General features: G+C 39.9%; 1 protein-coding gene across 5 annotated transcripts in view; it reads left to right on the top strand.

Annotated features, from left to right (window-relative positions):
- ALG9 (ALG9 alpha-1,2-mannosyltransferase) overlaps positions 1 to 21,372 on the top strand; it is an 89,836-nt gene extending 68,464 nt beyond the window's left edge. For 4 of the 5 annotated variants that reach the window (XM_087433687.1, XM_087433688.1, XM_087433685.1 and 1 more), the window contains one exon: positions 20,560 to 21,372. In XM_087433687.1, coding sequence (XP_087289813.1) covers positions 20,560 to 20,721 — 162 coding nt within the window. In that variant the 3' untranslated portion in view covers positions 20,722 to 21,372. Of the gene's footprint in view, positions 1 to 7,697; positions 10,335 to 20,559 lie in introns of those variants that run through there. The other variant, XM_087433686.1, reaches the window with a different exon arrangement.
- Positions 21,373 to 21,868: the final 496 nt, after the last annotated feature.

The following is a 21,868-nucleotide window of genomic DNA, read 5'->3' as shown; positions in this document are numbered from 1 at the left end:
GAGGTGAAGAGGAAGTTGAGAGGGCTGTTGTAAACAAAGAGTCCATTGGAGGAGACTGGTAGTTCGAAATGTAGTGGCTTTTCATTAGCTGAGTTGCGGCAGTCTCTCATTGGCTAAGCTTCTTGCCAGTCAAGAAGAGGAACGCTTTCTTCTTCCTGTTGGGCTCTGCTATTGCCGCAGGGCGTAGGAGCTCCCCCTTTTGGCCTCCCAACTCCATTTTAATGAGGTTTCTGTTTATTAATTTCCACAGTATATTTTGGTATCATCCAAATGAAAGAATCTAAGTAAAACAAATCCACTGAAGAAAACACAGATAAGTTTTGGCAACTAACTTTAGCTATCTTAACTGAGAGTATTCTAACACTGTTAGGAAGATTGACTGTGTCCTTTAAGGAGCTAGAAGTTTGTATCCATTATTTTTGGGCTCAAGGCTCAGTCAGAGATGGGACAGGCCTTACTAGATCTTAAATAGAGAGACCAACTAGACCAGGGCTTGGCTGGCTCTTCAGAAAGTTCTCAGAATTAACAAAAATAGGGGAGTCAGCATGTTCAGGTGAAGGAGTAATGGGGGATGAGTTGGAGGGGTCAGGTTGTCTTTGGGCAGAGGTCCAGGTAAACAGATAGTTGAAGTTAAGGAGATCCAGGGAGGCCTGGGGGCAGAGCCCAGGATCCAAAAGGTCAGACAGAAAGGAAAAGTAGAGGACCAGGTCTTGAGAGGCGGGTCTGGGACTCAGAAACAGGGAAGAAAATGTTTTCAGTAGGAGGGCGTGGTCAGAAGCTGCTGATAAATCGAGTAAGATGAAGCGTAACAACTGTCCATTGGATTTGGCAGCTGATAGCCATTTTGGTGGAGTGGTGGGAGCATAGGGACTTGAGGGATTAGAGGGGTCAAAGCAAAAATAGTAAGACAAGAATTGGAGAGGGCAAATGTAGACAAGTCTTTTGAGGAGTTTTGCTATAAAGGGAAGCAGAGAAATAGGACAATGGCTGCTGGTGGGTGCAGGGAAATGATGACTAGAGAAGATTTTTGTCCTTTAAAAAATTTTTTTTTATTGCAGCATATATATAACATAAAATTTGCCATTTTAACCATTTTAAATGTACAATTCAGTGGCATTAATTTCGTTTACAATGTCATGCCACCATTACCATCATCTTTTTTTTAAATTGAGATACAATTGATATATAACATTGTATAAGTTTAAGGTGTACAACATGTTGGTTTGATACACTTGTGTATTGCAATATGATTACCACAGTAGTATTAGCTAACACCATCATCATGTCACATATATATCATTTCTTTTTTGTGTTGAAAATACCATTATCTATTTCCAAAACTTTTTCATCACCCCAAACTGTTCCTCTTTTATTTTTTTAAGATGAGGGAAATAACAGTCATGTTTGTATACTGATGGAAATGATCCCTTATAGAGCTGAAAACTGATCATGCAGGAGAGAGGAAAGTATTGCTAGAGCAATGCCCTTGAGTTAGGTGCGAGGAGATGCACAAGTAAGTAAAAGATGTGTTTTAAATAGACATACAGATAGATCATCTCTGTACTGCACTGCCCCATAGAACTTTCTGCAGTGATGGAGATGTTTTATATCTGAATTATCCAGTATAGGAGCCGCAAGCCACTTGTAGCTATTAAAACATTTGAAATGTGACTAGTATGACTGAGGAACTGAATTTTTAATTTTATGTATTTAATCTTAATTAATTTAAATAGCCATACATAACTACTAGACAGAGCAGAATAGTAACAGGCAGCAGGTAGGTGTGATGATGGGAATCTGCAAGTTCTCTTCTGATGCCCTCAGTTTTCTCTGTGAAGTAGGAAGTAGGATTGTCAGATGGGAAGGGCGTATAGGGGATGAGGTGTTGGAGATTTAAGGAGGGAGAAGTTGTAAAATAATTGAGGAGAGTAGGAGAAAAAAGAAGCTCGAGAAATATAGTATGCTTGGAGGACAGGATCCATAACCCAGTTCAGTTTTAAGTGGGTCCAGTGTGGTTGCATTTTTCTTCTCCAGGTGTATATAGCTGTACTGGTGAGTCACAAAACAGGTGAATTTAACCAGAGTTGGGGTTTTTTTAAAAACAACTTTATTGAAGTATAATTTATATACCATTAAATTCACCCATTTTAAGTGTACAATTTGATAATTATTAGTAAATTTACCAAGTTGTGCAACCATCACCAGAATTCAATTTTAGAACATTTCCATCACCCCAGTAAGATCCCTCATTCCTCCCCCAGCTCCAGGGAACCACTCATTTACTTTCTATTTCTATAGATTTGTCTTTTCTGAACTTTTCATATAAATGGAATCATATAATACTTGGGGTTCTATGTCTGACTTCTTTCACTTAGCATGTTTTTGAGGTTCATTCATGTTATAGCATGTATCAGTAGTTGTCCTTTTTATTGCTGAATACTATTCCATTGTATGGATATATCCATTTTGTTTATCCCTTCACCAGTTGGTGGACATCTGAGTTGTTTCCACTTTTTGGCTATTGTGAATAATGCCACTATGAACATTCGTGTGCAGTCTTTGTGTGCAGGGTTGGGTTTTAGCCAAGAAAGTTCAACAAAGCGTGAAAGGGTCAAGGGAGTTGAGGGTTTATGCAGGAAAGCGTTAGAATGGTTGATCATGGCTTTGAGTTGGGTAAGGAAGGAGGGGGGAGGGCATCGAGGGAGTGGAAGACCATGAAAGGTGGTAGGATCATGGATTGATATTCGACACATTGTCAGAATTGGAATAGTAATAGGAAAGAGCTGGAAAGAGAAGCAGCAGTGTTGGTATGAAGTTCTCTGCATCACACGTGTTCTTTGGGCCTGGTTTGTTATTTGATGAAGTACTTGGGCTAGGTCTCTGTTGTGCTTCAACTCATTTTAGAGTTGAGAAAACTGTGGTAACATGAGATCTGGGCCTGGAAGGATCTCCAGCTCTGAGGGAACATCAGATCTCAAATAACCTTCCTGTTAACAAAGGGAAACTTAATGGTTCACAAATACTGATCAGCAGTACGTTGGTCACAGAACAAACTCTTTTTATAGCAAATGGGGCAAGGGAGTATTTTTGAGGTGACTTCTTTTTTCCTTTTGGTTTTGAAGGGTTGAAATGAGAAAGATTCCTCATCTTCCCATTTCCTCTTTTGGTAGCACACTAGCGCAGCAGCTGGTACACATAAACTGGGAGCTTTTGGGACAAGACAAAGAAACCTGACACTTGTGCACTTCTCCGTGGAGAATTTTAAATTTTTTGAGGGAAGAGCAGAAGGTGTTGGTCACTTTCTCGCCTGCCTTGTGGTCAGCAGAGTGACTAGAGGTGATCATACAGTCACTCAAGTGATGTGGTTGAGTTTACTTCTCCAGGCCCCTCTGTGTTCAGAACTGTCCTCAGCTAGTGGGAGCAGGTGACACATTGGGAGACCATGAAATATGAGTGCCTTTTGCAGAGATGTTACTTGTTGTTCCCCACTGAACATCCTGCTTCCCTAAGAAGGTAGATTTTAAGGGCAGAAATAAAGCATAACTGGCTCCATTTGATAAACATTTATTAAACATCTTCTACCTCTAAGACTTTAGACTGTGTGCAGACAATACCGCTGCCTTGGGGAGTTTACAGTATCCCTGGGGAGATGCATCATAGTTCAGAGAAGTGCTGTTAGAGCATAGGAGGGAGGCATTAATTCTAAAACAGCTAGGGTGGGAGGGACCAAGGAAGATTCCCAGAGGACTTGACATTTGAAGATTGCATTGGTGATAGTGTGGGAGGTGGACTGAAAGGAGGGAAAGTTGGAGGCATAGAAACAAGTTAGGAGGCTATTCTGGTTGGCTAGATGAAAGGTAATGAGGGATTGAAGTCAACTGCAAAGGAGGCATAGACTCAGGAGACACATTGTTTCAGAGAAAGATTAGGCCAAATTTTAGATCCTAAAACACACAACTTTCCCCAGTGGCCTGTATCAAGCTTTTAAAAATTTCCTTTGCTATATTAGAAGTGTGATACTAGTTATTGTTGTGGATTATTTTCTCTAGCTGGGCTGGTCCCTGACCAGAAGCTTTTGCAAGTTGAGTGGAACTTGCTAGAGAGACCAGACCCTAAGCTTATTTCATTGTACATCCTGCTTCTCCTCTTGGTCCCTGCTGTTGCTTCATTTCCCATTCACCCACTGAGCACACCTCCAGTGTAGGTAGAGGGAAGGAGAAGCTTATGGGGAATGCCTCCAGAGGTTTTTCATTTCCCATAAATTGTACTAATTTCCCCCCAATTGGCATTTTTTTCGTGACCATATGCTGACAAAGAAAGGATTCAGTTGGCTTAAGAACTGAAAACATACAGTTCACTTGAAAGTGTGCAAAGTCTAGTGAAAAGAGCATGGAGTCAGAAGACATGTGCATTTAATCCTGGCTACTTGCTAATTGTTCCTCTCTGATTCCCAAATTTCCATATCAGTAAAACAGAAATAATAATATTTTATCTACTTTATGGGAATGTTATAAGGATTAAATGAGAGCGGAAATATGAAAATGTTTTTAAATTCTAAAACATTATTTAAGTGTCAGAAAAATAAGTAAATAAATGTCAGGCCTTGCAATTAATTAGCAGGCTGCCTAGGGTCCAAAATTATGCTGATTTTCTTTACGTTTCTCTTCTTCAGCATTTCCTAGTATATATTGATCTAACTGCAAAAATGGAGGGATCCTACAGCCCACTTTGCCACAGAAATTTATAACTGTCAGCACTGTGACCTCTCCTGTTGCTGACTTCGGGCCAATTAGACTGTGCTGTCAGAGGCTGTGTGCCTCAGACCTGTCACTCTGAGGTGGTGCATGAAATGCTCTCGGGAGCATGATCCTCAAATGCCTTTGAGCCTATTCCCTGGGGCTGTTAGTTTTCTCTGTCTTCTAGAATCAATGGTTTTTGTACTTTAGCAGTTTGTATAACAAGGAGAAATAATGGTAGCATCCGCATGTAATGGTCACTCATATCTTAGACCCTGGATCCGATGGGACTGCAGGCCTAACTTTCCTCTAGCTCTCTGAGGAAAGGAGAAGGTTTTAATAAGCCTGTGACACACTGTCACATCATCTTTATAGAAATGTAAGCAGGTTAGTTTCTCAAATGTTTTAAGTCTCTGAAATTTAAATTTGCTTTCTTTATAGTTCACTTTGAGATCATTTTTCCTTCTTCCGTTATCCATCTGTTTGCCTGTCTGTCTATCCCTCTGACATCCATCCAGTCAGCAGATATTTTTTTAATACTGCCAGGCACTGTGGTGGATCGTAGGTGTATAGTGATGAACGGCACCCACAAACTCCCTGTCCTTTTGGACCTTACAATATACTGGGGAGGCTGGCATTAAACAAATAACCATACAAATCAATATATAATTACAGGGCTGGCCCCGTGGCTTAGCGGTTAAGTGCGCGCGCTCCGATGCTGGCAGCCTGGGTTCGGATCCCAGGCACGCACCGACGCACCGCTTCTCCGGCCATGCTGAGGCCATGTCCCACGTACAGCAACTAGAAGGATGTGCAGCTATGACATACAACTATCTACTGGGGCTTTGGGGAAAAAAATAAATAAATCTTTAAAAAAAAAAAATATATATATATGTATAATTACAACCGTGTTAAATACCGTAAAGGAAAAGTACAGGGTGCTGTGAGAGAAGGAGTCAGCAGCGGGAGGTACTGGAGTCTTGTTATGTCCTGAAGCCAGCTGGGGAGGCAGGTTTGGAAATCAGAAATCAGAAAATATTCATTGAATAGTTATTATGTCCTTGTCACAGAGCTAGATTATTTAGAGGGTATAAAAGAAGTAATTAGACACAGATTTTGCCCTTGAATAACGTAAAACTTTTGTAGTTACACATGTAAAGACAACTTGACCATAGGAGGTGCCAAGTTATGTGCTAGAACTTCAAAGAAAGGAGAGATCTGTGGAGGTGAGAGTATACTGAGAAGGCTTCCTGAAGGAGGTGGTGCTTGAGCTGAGGCTTAAAGAAAAAGAAAATTTGTACCGGTGGTAAAGAGGGTAGAATCACTTATGTAATTAAGGAGAAGAAATCATAAGTGCAAGTGGAAAGATAAAAAGAAGCCTGTTGGATGAGAGGCCTGAGGGTCAATAAAGAAAAGTTTAATTTACCTCTTTGCCGGGTTTAAATTTATTTTTAGGTAAAGTGGTCTATAATATATCATCCAAATCAGAAGAGTTTCTAAAGTAAAAGGGGCCCTGCAAATTAAGATATCGTCATAATACAGGCACTTGTCCTCAAAAGCAGGATGGGAGAATGGCGCATGTAGATATAGTTCCTTTGCTCCACACTCCATGTTTACCATGTGGGTTTGCCCGTAGTTTACTTATTTAATTTAATTTGCTGACATTCCTTGTTGTGGCCTAGATTGGGTCTCTTCTGTCTGACAGGGAAGCAATCAGGATAGTTTGAAGACAGTACTGGCACATAAAAAAATCATACTCTGAGTGTATGTCAATGGAGACTCCACTCCAGGGGGAAGCAACCTATAGATTATTAGGATAATATTGTGATTGGTGCAAATTTAGGAATGTGAATATGTATGAATATGTGAAGAGGCTTGTTTTCTGTTGAAATTGTTGGAAGATGAGCAAGGCCTTTACTGTTGGACTGTTGGAGGACTCACTAAATAGGGCTGAATGTTGGTTAGCCCATTTGGGCGAGTGGCAGCCCAGATGCCCATCCATTCTTCCCCTAACAGGCTTCTTCTCTACTTCAGCAGAGGACTAGAGACCTCAGACCCATTAGTTTGAGAAAGGATCTAGGCATAAGATCTTAATAACCGTTTTCTAGTCTCGCCTCGTATGCAGCTGGTACCATAGCCGCAACTTCCTCTCCCTAAGTTTGCCATGTCTGAGTGGCTAATTTTATAAAGGTTTATCAAACTCCCAAGATATGGGGTCTAAACTAGTCAACAATATCACTTTTTAAACCAGACACATTTGTCACTCTATGGCCGTCTGGTATTACATACTTTCTAAAATAAGAGAGGATTTTTTTTCCTTCTTTGAAGCATGATATAATTGTTACTTGTATAAAATAGCTCGACAAGTGGGTGGATGTAATACCTACTCTGAGATTCCCCAGAGAGGAGTGAAGGGAGAATGTTACAATAAATTACCAGCTCAATGGTGGGTTCCTTTCTAAGTGTGGTAAGAATGTTTGGTTGTGGGAATCTAGTGGGAAATGCCTCTCCAAGATGTTGAACTTGGCCTCCTGAGCAACAGGGCCTGTTTGTAGTTTTGGAAACAAGTTGAGAGGCCCTGCCACCGCTTCACACAGCCACTTTCTGCCACTTCTTTCCTCCTTCATTATAGGTCCCTTTTGTCTTGTTTGCTTTGTTTTCGCCTTTGGTTTTGGGATTGTGAGATTTTATTCTTCCCTATTTTGGAGCATATTAGCCTCCTCTAACTGAATTTTAGGTTTGCCTGATTAGGGGCTTGAGATAATTTGGGGAGACTTAAATAGGGCAGGATTTCAAAGCCCTGCAAATTTATAATTATAGGTGAAGAGTGGATGCAAGTAAGGAGTTAGAAGTTAACATCTTTGGCTGATGTGATAGGAGAGGGACTTTTTCTAGTCAGAGGACCTCTACTGTGCAAGGTGGGGGCTGTGCTGATCATATCTGCTGTTTGTGTTGTTTCAGTGCCCTGCACAGGATTCTCAGTGGCTGCTGGACTTTAGCTTCTGCGGAGAATTTTTCCTGAGACTATGACTCTTCTTTTAGCCTCCAAGGAGAAGTGAATCCAGTAGCTGTGAGGCCTAAAGAGTCCATGGCACCTGTATCTGTTTTGGTCCTACGTGGTAGTCTGATTGGTGGCAGCCATTGTGTCCCCAACCCCTAATCCCAGCATAAGCAGAACTATTTATTTCTGAAAGATAGTAAGAAGACCATTAGAGAATCACTGTAAAGGGCAAATTAGTTGGAAGTTCTTGTTACAGTTATTGCTGTGTAATAAATCATCCCAAACTTAGCCGTATAAAAGGACAACAATTATTTATTATTGTTGCTCTCGTGGTTCTAGGGTTGACTGGGCTCAGCTAGGCAGTTCTTCAGCTACTCAAGGTTTTTATGCATTGGCCATCAGATGGTGGTTCGGACCAGAGGCTCAAAGGCTTTCTCACATCTCTAGCGGTTGATGCTGGCTGTTGGCTAGATCTCAGCTGAGGCTGTCACCCAGAACACCTACATGTGGCTTCTCCATGTGGCCTGCACTTCTTCACAGCATGGTGGCTGGCTTCCAAGAGCTAGTATCTCAAGAGCTATATGGTTTTTTTATGACCTAGCCTTGAAATTCACACAGTATCACTCCTGCCTCATTCTTTTCATTGAAAGCAAGCCAGTCGAATAGCCGTTGTACAAGTGGAGAGGAACTAGACATTCCCTGTTGATGGGAGGAGTGTCAAAGAATTTATGGACATGTTTTAAAACCATCACAGCTCTTTTGATGCCATTCCTCATCCAAATTGGATAATTTTTGAAATTTTTCTTTTTTAAAGAGATTTCTTGCAGAAGAGACATATGGCACACAAAATAGTCCAGCAGGCTGTTTCCATCTGCAGCTTCTTGCTACCCAGGTGGAGAGGGAGACTATATCCCATGGCAGAATTTAGTTGCAGGCCAACAGTTTGACATACTTCAGATGGTGTTCCAATCCTTTGGGTAGAATTAGTTCTTCTACCTAACCAGTAATTGAAGTGCTCTTGTCTTTTCCCTCCGTGTCCATCACAGTGGTGCCTCCAGCTTCTTCATCTATGCCAAGAATACTTTTTTGCTCATTGTATTCTTCAGTCATTGAGATCTGCTGACATTTTAAGAAGAATAAACCTTTTTGGTTTTTCTGAAGCTCAGAGAGTCTGCTTTTCATTGTCTAGAAAGAGACTGTGTACATACAGACCATCTGTGCTCCAAGTGCATGCTATAGAGACTCTCAAGTTTGAAGAGTATATGCAGTGTCTTAGGACTGCCACTGCTTTTAGCTAGTTTAGACCAAGAAGCTGTCATCATCAGAGGCCTTCGTTTTAAGTTCCTTGAGAGTTAGAACCACATGTCTTATTGATTCTTTACAACTCCTAGCACATAGTAAGGTCTCAGAAAATATTCATCAATTATTTGACATATTTCATGTTCTTAAAACTGGATTTATGCCAGAGTAGAAAAAGAAAAAAAAGGTGAAATAAGGATTTCTTCAGAAGCTTTTCATGCCCTTATTTGGTAAAATAAAGATTGAGTGGCTAATTGGCTTCTATTTCCTTTCTCCTGAAATACTCCTTCTTAGAACCCAGGCACCACACTTTAAGGAAATCCAAAGGCCATGTGGAGAGAGGAGCCCCACATAAAGGAGACCTGAAGGCCTTTAGCGCTAGCTGAACTCTCAGCCCGTGGCCAGCCATGTGAGTGGCTTTTTAAACATTCCAGCCAACACCAAGTGAAACAGAAAACCATCAGTCAACCACAGATTTGAAAGAAATAATAAATTTTTTAAGCTAAAAAAAAAGAAAAAAGAAAAGATTGTTGTTATTTTAAAGTATACTCATTGTTGTTTCCTCTCTGTGCCAGAATCATCTTCTTGATGTGGCCTCTAGTGCTGCACACTATCTGTCACATAAATGTAACCCAAATGAGAGTCCAAAGAGCAGGGACAAACACCTTCTTGAACACTGTTTAGTGTCTTCTCTACAGGAATGTTGGGTGAATGGAGCACATAGTTCATATCAAAGTAGCTATCAGATGGAAAAAAGACTGGTGAAGAGCATTTCCCCAGCAACTTTGGTGGGACTGAAGGTCAGGAAATGGCCAGTTGCCTAATGCCAATTCTTTCTCAATTCCCTCATTCTGAATATTGGCTGAAGGTGACTGGTCAAAAGCTTATGATGTTGTGTCAGATAATTGGCCAGGGCCATGAATCAATGAAATGGTTCACTCTGTACACCAGTGTTACAGTGTTGTGATTCCAATTTGTGCCTCAGCAAAGTTCCAAATCACACACAGCATGGATCTTTGGAGGTTGCTGCCAAATAGTCAAAATTGTGAATGTATTCATTGAATGTCAAGGGTCTATTGGACATGCCTACTGAAAATAAAGTGTCATTCTGGTCACATGGATAATGATGATTCAACAAATTTTGTGTAAACTGAAACCTGGAGAGGTTACTTAAACTTTTGCATCAATATTTTCTTTGCTAATATGAATTCCTTCCACATCTCATTTGTGGGCCTCTGCAGCCTCCCCTCCCCCACACACACTGCAGGCTCCTACTTTGCTCTGTCCCACCTGATGGCTTTAGGACTGAATTGTTTGGGAAGAGAAGAGAAAGAAGAGCTTCATATTATTTTTGATACTTCTTTTTCCTTAGTGAATATCACCTTAGTGAAGGTGAATATTGCCGGAAGCAAGAGAGGTAAACTAAATGCTCTGATTTAAAAGTCAGAATATAGTCATTCATTCATTCACAGAATAGTTATTGAGCGTTTTCTGTGGCACTGTTCTAAAAGCTGGGGATACAGCAGTTAGATAAAGTTCTGTCTTCGAGGGACTGACGTTCTAGTGGAGTATAACATATAGCATGTAACTCATGTGTCCATTTCTCTTTTTTGAAAAAGAGATAAATGTTGCCTCTTGAGTACTTACTGACCGTTAAAGTAATGTACCCCATTTCCTGGTAAAGAATGTTAAACAATAGTCACATTTTTGCTGCATACCAGCTTTTTGAGCAGTTCTTAAATTGCCTGATATGGGAGTGTAGGTTGACTATGGCTGAGATTAAGTCTTGAGGGAATTCTGAGATTCTCCTCAGAATGAAGATTACTGTGAAAGGCCAGTTCTGCGCTGACGATTGTAGAAAGTCTGTCATTGAAATGTGAACTAAGTGCGAGAGAGAGAGAGACCGGGACAGAGACGAAAAGAGAAAGAACTAGCTTAATGAGAACTGTCAGTGGGCTTATACTGTAGGTTCACAGGGATATTAGTGTTTGGATGGATGTATAGATTAAAAAAAAGAGAAAACCTGAGTAGTAGGATGTTTTCTTTTTAAAACGAAAAATTGACCCGTCATTTCCATTGGTGCCTGTTGAACTGGCGACATCGGGGACTGGCAGCCAGTCTTCCATTGACGTCAGCAAGAGCAGATTTAAATCTCCACAGCAGAATGCTCCCTAGCCCTCATAAATAGGGCTGGTAATTGAATTAGAAAACATTCTGAGCCATCAGCTAATTATTCTATTCGGGCAATTGCTTTGTCTATGTCTGTTTCATCCTTGAATTGCTTGAGTGACTTTCTCACTAGGAGGGGAAGTATTTCAGTTTCCATGATAGAAGCACGTATTTTACTTCTTCCTAAATTATGCTGCCTGTGCTTCCTTAGAGCAATACTTTGACATTTCATGTTATTACAGACTTTGCTGTATGAGTTTTGATAGGCATTCGTTTTATTCTAATTTGTGATACAGTCTGATCTTTATTTCCGTGTGTATGAATGTATGCGCACATGTTATTCCAGTGCTCAACTGCTCTTTTCTTTCACAAAGGCAAATAACCAATTTGATTTTTCTTTTTCCAGCAATAATACAATATAACAATTTAAAAGGCCGCAGTCATGCTTGACATATTAAAGCTGTTAATGGTAAAGAAATTAATCTAGAACAGCAGCTATAGTGTTAGAAATGAAGAATTCAAGCCAGCTTGTTCTTTTGGTTTAAAAAAAATGACAATCTTCCCATCCCAGCTCAGAGGTGTGTATATTGACTGTTTTCTCACTTTATCCTCTAGAAGAAATTATTGGCTTTAGAGGTTAAAGATAGATAATGCTATTAAAGATCACAAGCAAGAGAAAAGGAGGTTCATCTTCTAATAAGGATTTTTCTAGTACTAAGCTCCGATAATAGATTCTTCTTAGCTTTTCCTTATATTTAGTCCCCACCTTTTATGTGGTTTTTTGTTCAGGCTTAACTAGAAATGCCTCCTTGCTTCCTGAACACATTATCTAGAATCTGATGCTGAATTTCTTATGATTGTACACAGAGGAAGCATGGCAGAATCAGGATGCTTCTTGAATCTCTAGATGTATCCAAGTCAGACCCGTGCTTGTCCTTAGCAAGATGGTTATTCCAAACCATACCTTCAGTTGGACTTTGAATTCCTCACTGAGAGTAGGAACCCTTTTGTCCATTATTGTATTCCTGGCACTTAACTCATTGCTTGACATGGTGCTCAGTCACTTGTGGTTGAACTGAATTGAATTAAACTCAGATCTCATTTGTGTAAAATCCCTACCTTGCTGTCTTCATCAGTCCTTCTTTCCTTCCTTCCTTTCATCCATCCACCCAACATTTGTTTTTCAGCACTTGCTGTGTGCCAAACACTATGCTATTGGTAAATAAAACAGACCTGGTCCCAGAAATCTGGGAGTGGGAGTGGGGAGACAGACAAGAAACAAGTTAACCAACAAATAAATATAAAATTACAAATTGTAAAGAGTGTAATGCAGAAACACAAGAAGAAATCTCTCTCAATGTGATTTCTCTCACTGTGAAGAGAGAAATCTCTTCTCTGAAAGAGATTCTTCTCTGAGAGAGTCTCTTCACTGAGAGAGATTAAGTGATAGAAGTGGAAACCTTGGGTTCCTAGGATAGTTGGAAGACCTCTCAAAGGTAACTCTTAAGATGAAGAATGAAAAATAAGATGGACTTATTCATGAGAAAAACAGGATGGAAGAGTTCCAGGCACAGAGGAAAAAGCATATGCAAAGGCCCTAGGGTAGGAAAAAACTTGTAATTTTGAGGAACTGAAAGGAGGCTGGTGTGGTGGGAGTGTAGTGGGCAAAGAAGAAAATAGCACAAAGTGAGGTGGGACAAGTAAGCAAGGGCTAGCTCTCCTTGGGCTCTGTAGGCCATGAGAAAGAGTTTGGATTTTATTCAGGCCATTGTCCAGTTGCTTCTGAGTGCACAGAACATTTAACCCAAGATGCCCATAGATTTGATTATGGATGGGCAAGTTGCTTTTCATGCTTAGTGTGCCTTGGAATGTTGTTGGATGGATAAAATGAAATCCAGGCATACCTTGAAGATATTGTAGGTTTGGTTCCAGACCACTGCACTATAGCGAATATCTGAATAAAGCAAGTCACACAGATTTTTTGGTTTCTCAGTGCATATAAAAGTTATGTTTACACTGTACTGTAGTCTGTTAAGTGCAATAGCATTATGTCTAAGAAAACAATGTACACACCTTAATTAAAAAATACTTTATTGGGGCCGGCCCGGTGGCACAAGCGGTTAAGTGTGCGTGCTCCACTTTGGCGGCCTGGGGTTCGCAGGTTCGGATCCTGGGCGAGCACTGGCGCACCGTCTGTCAAGCCACGCTGTGGCGGTGTCCCATATAAAGTAGAGGAAGATGGGCATGGATGTTAGCTCAGGGCCAGTCTTCCTCAAGAAAAAAAAAAGGGGGAGGATTGGCATCAGATGTTAGCTCAGGGCTAGTCCTCCTCACAAAAACAAACAAACAAACAAAAATACTTTATTGCTAAAAAATGCTAACCGTCATCTGAGCCTTCAGCAAGTCGTAATCTTTTTGCTGGTGGAGGGTCTTGCCTCGATGTTGGTGGCTGCTGACTGCTCAGGGTGGTGGGTGCTGAAGCTGGGGTGGCTGTGGCAATTTCCTAAAACAAGACAACAGTGAAGTCTGCCACATTGATTGACTCTTCCTTTCACGAACGATTTCTCTGTAGCATGTGATGCTGTTTGACAACATTTTACTCATAGTAGAACTTCTTTCAAAATTGGAGTCAGTCCTCTCGAATCCTGCCACTGCTTTATCAACTAAGTGTATGTAATATTCTAAATCCTTTGTTGTCATTTCAACAGTCTTCACAGCATCTTCACCAGGAGTAGATTCCATCTCAAGAAACCACTTTCTTTGCTCATCCATAAGAAGCAACTCCTCATCCATTGAAATTTTATCATGAGATTGCAGTAATTCAGTCATATCTTCAAGCTCCACTTCTAATTCTAGTTCTCTTATTTACACTACATTTGCACTTAGTTCCTCCACTGAAGTCTTGAACCCCTCAAAATCATCCATGAGGTTTGGAATCAACTTCTTTCAAACTCCTGTTAATGTTGATATTTTGACCTCTTCTCATGAATCACGAGTGTTCTTAATAGCATCTAGAATGGTGAATTCTTTCCAGAAGGTTTTCAATTCACTTTGCCTGGATCCATCAGAGGAATCACTATCTATGGCAGCTATAGCCTTACGAAATGAATTTCTTAAATAATAAGACTTGAAAGTCAAAATTACTCTTTGATTCCTGGGCTGCAGAATGGATCTTGTGTTTGCAGGCACAAAAACAACATTAATCTCATTGTACATCTCCATCAGAGCTCTTGGGTGACCAGGTGCATTGTCAATGAGCAGTAATATTTTGAAAGTAATTTTTTTTTCTGAGTGGTAGGTCTCAACAGTGGGCTTAAAATTTTCAGTAAACCATATTGTAAACAGATAGCCTGTCATCTCAGCTTTGTTGTTCCATTTATAGAGCGTAGGAAGAGTAGATTTAGCATAATTCTTAAGGGCCCTAGGATTTTGGGGGGGGGGTAAATGAGCACTGGCTTCAGCTTAAAGTCACCATCTGCATTAGCCCCTAACAAGAGAGTCAGCCTGTCATTTGAAGCTTTGAAGCCAGGCATTGACTTCTCCTCTCTAGCTGTGAAAGTCCTAGATGGCATCTTCTTCCAATGTAAGGCTGTTTTGTCTACATTGAAAATCTGTTGTTTAGTGCAGCCACCTTCATGAATTATCTTAGCTAGATCTTCTGGATAACTTACTGCAGCTTCTACATCTGCATTTAATGCTTCACCTTGCACTTTTATGTTATGGAGATGGCTTCTTTCCTTAGACCTCATGAACCAACCTCTCCTAGCTTCAGATTTTTCTTCTGCGGCTTCCTCACCTCTTTCAGCTTTCACAGAATTTAAGAGAGTTAGGGCCTGGTTCTGGATTAGGCTTTGGCTTAAGGGAATGTTGTGGCTAGTTTGATCTTCTATCCAGACCCCTAAAACTTTCTTCATATCGGCAATAAGGCTGTTTTGCTTTCTTATCATTCCTGTGTTCACTAAAGTAGCACTTTTAATTTCCTTCGAGAACTTTTCCTTTGCATTCACAACTTGGCTAACTGTTTGTCACAAGAGGCCTAGCTTTCAGCCTGTCTCGGCTTTTGACATGCCTTTTCACTAAGCTTAGTCATTTCTAGCTTTTGATTTAAAGTGAGAGACGTACGACTCTTCCTTCCACTTGAAGGCTTAGAGACCGTTGTAAGATGATTAATTGGCCTAATTTCAATGTTGTTGTGTCTCAGGGAATAGGGAGGCCTGAGGAGAGGGAGAGAGATGCGGGAACGGCTGGTCAGTGGAGCAGTCAAAACACACACAACAGTTATCGATTAAGTTCGCCATCTTATATGGGCATGGTTTGTGGCGCCCCCAAACAATTATAACAATAACATCAAAGATCACTGTAACAAATATAATATTAATGAAAAAGTTTGAAATATTATGAGAATTACCAAAATGTGACACAGAAACAGAAAGTGAGCAAAGGCAGTTGGAAAAATGGCGCCAACAGAATTGCTGGATGCAGGGTTACCACAAATCTTCAATTTATGAAAAACACAATGTCTACGAAGCACAATAAAGTGAAGTGCAAGAAAACGAGGTATGCCTGTAATGTATAGTAAATGCTTCTTCCACATCTGTGCAACTTTCAGTATTTGTTCTCTGTTCTGAATGTGTTTATCACTTTGAACTCTGTATCAGCTATTTAATATTTAGTATATGCTAAGTTATAGTTATGTATCATTCATATTCTGCCTCTCCCAACTAGGTTATTAGCTGTTTGAGACAGACATTTATGTCTTCAGGGCCAGCACACAAAGCCCTACACATAGTAAGCACATAGGTTTTTTTTGTTTGTTTTAAGGATTTGAGATTTCCTTTATTTTAAAATTTTTCTTCTGGTTTTTAAAAATTATTACAAGTTATATTTTGCCTACTGTTATGTATGTTTGAAATTTTCTATTGTAACAAGTAGAAAACAAAGTAGGTTGTGAAAAAAATAAGTAATGTGGTGTAAAGTACAAGATAAAAATCCTCTGGTCTAGGGGCCGGCCGGCCCGGTGGCGCAAGCGGTTAAGTGCGTGTGCTCCGCTGCAGCAGCCCGGGGTTCGCTGGTTTGGATCCCGGGTGCGCACTGACGCACCGCCTGGCAAGCCATGCTGTGGTGGCGTCCCATATAAAGTAGAGGAAGATGGGCACGGATGTTAGCCAAGGGCCAGTCTTCCTCAGCAAAAAAAGAGGAGGATTGGCATTGGATGTTACTTCAGAGCTGGTCTTCCTCACAAAACAAAACAAAAGAAAACATCCTCTGCTCTATCATAGGAACTGCATAATTTTGGTTTAGTTAACACTGTAAAATTGCCTTTCCAAGTGGCTGTGCAGGTTTCCACTTTCACTGACAATATCTGTTTCCTGATTCCTTACCAGTGTTTGATACTGTCCGAGTTTTTAACTTTTGCAAACCTGATTATTTAAAAATTATATCTAGATTTACATTTCCCTGATTATTGATAAGATTAAACATTATTTCATATGTTTATTTGCTATTTACATTTCTTTTCTCTGTTCATATCCTTCGTCATTTTTTCCTATTGAGTTGTTTGTCTTCTTATTGATTGTAGGAACACTTTACTCTGTGATATCTGTTGCAAATATTTTGTCCCTGTCTCCTTTATCTTTTTACCTTTGTTTCAGCTTGCCCTTTGCGTTAAAAAATAACACATAGTGGCCCTTCTTCTATTTCAGGGCAGTCAGTATTTTTGATGATGGTATGTCCCATGTATAGCCCAAGATAGTTTTCTGAAATGATCTTTTAGAGCTCCTTGGCATGATTTGTCAACATACCAGGAAAAATAGTCATCACCATTTACTGTCTTGACCCAATAGACCCTTTTTGTTTTTTATATTTTTCAATTATTTTATAAGTAACTTACAAAAATAATAATAAAAGGATAGTAAAAAAAAAAAACAACTTTATGTTATACCAAGCAAGGACTGAATTGACTGGAAATATATACTGACAATATTAATGAGGCTTTTACTGTGGAGTCAGTTGGAGTGGAAATTTTAATAATAATTTAAATGTAGCAACTCCAAATCTTTATTCCATACTCTCCTGGTTTTGCATATACACACACACACACACACCTGAAATGGACACCTCTGAGTGCAACTAACTGGTCATCAGCTGTCATGCGTGAACCTGGCATATATCCATCTTTAAAATGCTGATTCCAGACTTCAGGTGTATCTATAATAAGCTCTAGTTTATTACTCCTGGTTCTTCTTGCACTCTCATTGTCAAAATGCAACACCTGAAGAATTTTTTTAAACCTTTAAGGGCTCATAATTTTGTCAAAGAGAGGACAGCTATCTTCTTTGTTCCATAATTCAAACATTTTCATTTTTAGATTTATAAACACCAATTAAAATGATCAATCCGTTGAATTTTTTTATTTCTTTATCATCTATATCCTTCCAGTCACCTTTGTATACTAACCTGCCTTCAGCATTTATCCACTTATGAACTGTATCAAATAAAATCTGGCACACAGACTTCATAAAAGATGAAAGAATATCGTCTTATGCCCTTTTAGCATAACAGGATGGTCCAGGTTCTTATTGCAAAATATTGCATGATGAAGCCCTTCTTGTTGAATGACTAACTGAATGAAAATACCTTATTTCCTTTTTGTTCTTAGAAATATATTGTTCACTCATCAGTTCTTGAGTTTGAGAAAATTCGTCTAGTACAGTGTTATCTGAAGATTCATAGTCTGAAATTTTGCTTGTATAATCAGTTTTACCATCATCATTAGAGTCTTGAGTGCCGCTATTTGTCTCTTTGCGTTCATCTTCTGATTTGTCTAATAATTGTGAAATGTCTTCCTCTGTCAGTTTTCTTCTCTTTGCCATTATGGACAGAAAATTTAAAAATTCTGAATTCTCAACTGTGTTCAATGAAAGCTAAAAGCAGACTACAGTGACAGTGTCTCAAGTTTTTATATGTTATTGAAAGATGATGCAATCCTTTGGGTAATACAGTAAAAAAATTGGAGGATAATGCAATAGTGATTATTTCACTTTTGCATCATCCTTTTCGGTGATTTTATCATTCTTCCTTTTTCTTATTATTTTAGTCTTTTTTTAAAAAAGCATAGTTGTAAATAATCCAAGATATAGGAAAAAATAAGACCACTAAGATCCTATAACAGAGGTTAAATTTATAAAAGGTTGCAATGGACCCATATGGTAACTGCAAGATAGAATGAGTTTTATTCTATTTTTTAAAATACGTGTCATTTCTCTTTGTTCTTTAGAAGACTCTAGAAAGAATAAAATTATGAAATAAGAACCCTCCCAAATAGTAAGGAATTGTTCCAAAAAGAAAGTCAAAAGCTAAAATTGGGCCCAATGGACCTAATGTTATACCAAGGACTGAATTGACTGGAAATATATAGTGACAATATTAATGAGGCTTTTACTGTGGAGTCAACTGGAATGGAAATGATGCTTAATTAGTCTTAACCTATCTTTACTACACTTAAGCTTACAGGAGTTTGCTCCTGTTTACAGCTTTCTGTTCTGACTTTCCCCTTATCTGTGCAGCATGGACAGAAAGAATAAATTAACTTCTTTTTGACTGAGGTAGGTGCTTCTTCCTCCTGTTCATTTTGTTTGCAGGAGCCCTGCTTTATCTGGTGTGTCTCTCTTCTAAGCCTCTTTTCTCTATCAAAGCCCTTGAGCTGTTAGCTGTTGAAGTGAAGTGCATCTCTGTTGAGCACAGAGCATGCCAGCGCCCCAGTTGGGAAGAATCTCTAAGAGGTGTGTATGCCAAGCACGATATCATTGTGTGCAGGCATTGCAGGAGTCTGCCAAACCCAGGGGTAGGCTGCCAGTACAAATGCCACGTTGACATGACATTTACAAGTTTAGAGTCTGGAGAAGGACTGGCAATGGAGCACCCTTCAGCTACCTCATTTAGGGTGGCAATAACTGAGCCAACTTTTGATTTTTAGACTCTGAAATCACAGTCAAGAAGTAATACCTCATATAGAATTTGAAACTATCACTGCTGCTTTTTCTAGGAAGCGATGAATCCTGTTAGCCTGTTCCTGGAGTGCATGATAAACCATAGTGGTTAGGAGAACAGAATCTAGAATCAAATCTGGACTTGAATGAGGGCTCTATCACTTATTTTGTGACCCTAAGCAAGTTACTTGGTCATTATAAGCCTCAGTTTCCCATCTATAAAATAGGGATAATAATATCACTTTCCTCATGGGGTTATTAGATGGGTTAAATATTATCTTTAAAAGTGTAAGCAGTTTTCCCAGTGCCTGTCCAGTACTAAGTGTTCAATAAATGTGTGGTATCTTTTACATTCTTTTGAACCTCGTGAGAAATCCAGATTTTCAGCTGTTCCTATATTTTAGTAACAAGCAGATATATTATAATTTGCCAGGGACGTGTCACGACATGAGCTTGTGTGTAGACTCTCTCTTTGACTTAAGAATTGCCAGAACACTGTGCACAGGAAGCCCAGGACATAGTTTTCTTTACCTTTCTAGGAAAACTTAGAGCTGGAGTCGGGGTCATTTGAGCCTTTGGCATCTCTACAGTTTCTTAGATACAGAAACCATTTGGGTTTTAAGAGTTTATTTCAGTAATAGCAGTCCTTTGATTGGCCTGCAACTTTTCTCCAGCATATTCTAATGCAAAGTGAAAACCTAGAGCTATTTCGAAGGATATATTGTGGCTTTTTATGGACACTATCTTTTTGGTGTGGATAACAAGGTACTTGGTTTTGATTAGGTCTTTTATCATGATCTAGTAGTTAAATAACAGACTTTTCTGTGCTACTCATATAAAATACAATCCTCACCATTTGTTGTTAGTGCTGTCGAGTCAGTTCCAACTCCCAACGACCCTGTGTACAGCATAGCGGACCCCTGTCCGGTCTTCTTATGCCATCCTCACATCTTCCGGCGCTATGTCAGACAATGCTCTGTGGCTATTCATAGACTTTTCATGGGCAATTTTTCAGAAGTGGATAGCCAGGTCCTTCTTCCTAGTCCATCTTAGTCTGGAAGGTCCACTGAAACCTGTCCACCGTGGGTGACCCTGCTGGTATTTGAAATACTGGTGGCATAGCTTTCAGCATCACAGCTACACATAGCCGCCACGGTGTGACAACTGACAGATGGGTGGTGTGGTTCCCTGACAGGGAAATAAACCCAGGCTGTGGCGGAGAGCACCAAATCTTAACCACTAGACCACCAGGGCTGGCTGTCCTCACCATTGTGCTTAGTTTATTTCCTTTAATTGTTTTCAATACCGTTAGTGAATTCTCTCAAATGATGAAATTCTGTCTTTTTTTTTCCCCCTCGTTTTTCAGATCTTCAAAGCTGCTGCGGGCGTTCTATGTCCCCTTCCTGTCAGATCAGTATACAGTGTATGCAAACTACACCATCCTCAAACCCCGGAAAGCAAAGCAAACCAGGAAGAAAAGCGGAGGTTAGCAACACGCCCGTGGCCCCAAAGGACAGCCATCGTGTGACTCCACCGACGGGACTCCCTCCAGGTCTCACCTGTACCATTTGTAATAAAGGCCGTCTGACACGAACGCTGGAATCTGGGTGCTTTGGGCTAGTCAAAGTCAGTCACATTCACTTCTTGCCTGTGTCTCTGTTCTGCATGTCACCCTTTGGCAACTAGGCAGAAAAAGACCCTAAAGTGCACGTAGATATATTACACCACATCTCCTTCTTTTTCTTCTGTTCACTTATTTACTAGACCGGAGAAGAGCAGAACCAACTTACAGGAAGAATTGAAAATCCCTGAACTGGATGGCTGTGTTAAGCTGTTGTCCACACTCTGGCCTGGCATCCAAGAACTAGCAAGCCTCTCTTGGGCCATATGGGCTTCTCCACCAAAGCTGTTAGGAGTTTGGCAGCTCCTAGCAGACCTTCTTGTTCAAATCCCAGTGCTGAAAATGAGCACGCCCTAGTTGCCATCCTACATGTCCTTTTCACCTCCAGCAAGACTAAGCTTTTCTAAAGCACTTCACAGGACTAGGACCCTGTCCTGGAGATATCTCAGGAAAAAGGCAACCATGGGAGGAACTGTGACTAATTTCATTATATAGGATGCCTCTTGTTTTCATTTTATTTCCTTTACAACAAACTATAACTATATGATTTTTTTTTAAGTTTTAGCGTGCTATTTCTTGAATTCAAGACTTCCCTGGATAAAGGTATCAACAGACCAGACTATAACTATAGAGATATATTTGGAGAAAAATTAATTCTATCAATTGATAGATTTAGATGATATCACATTTTTAACTAATGTATTCTGAGGCCATTTCTGAAGGAATTAATAATTTCCCTTTTTTAACAACCCTAGTGAAAAAGACAAGTATATATTTACAGCACTTATTTTTAGTTCTATCTGTTGCAAAGCACATCCTGCATGGGGTACTCCTTAGTCAAATAGGCAGTGATAAGGACCTAATTAAAATGTAATAAGTATGTACTATTACTTTCCCTTACATACAGTATTTCGTAGTTTACAAAGCTCTTTCACATTATCTCATTTGATCCTCACAGTCACAGCATGAGGTAGACAAGGCAAGTGCTTTTATCCCCATTTTAAGGATGAAGAGGGCCGGCCCGTGGCTTAGCGGTTAAGTGCGTGCGCTCTGC

The sequence above is a fragment of the Ceratotherium simum genome, chromosome 7 (genome assembly GCF_057802395.1).
Source record: "Ceratotherium simum simum isolate JZ-2026a chromosome 7, ASM5780239v1, whole genome shotgun sequence".
In the NCBI taxonomy this organism is placed as follows: domain Eukaryota; kingdom Metazoa; phylum Chordata; class Mammalia; order Perissodactyla; family Rhinocerotidae; genus Ceratotherium; species Ceratotherium simum.
Note: the sequence above shows the minus strand (reverse complement) of the source record. Positions and strands in the feature narration are given on the sequence as shown.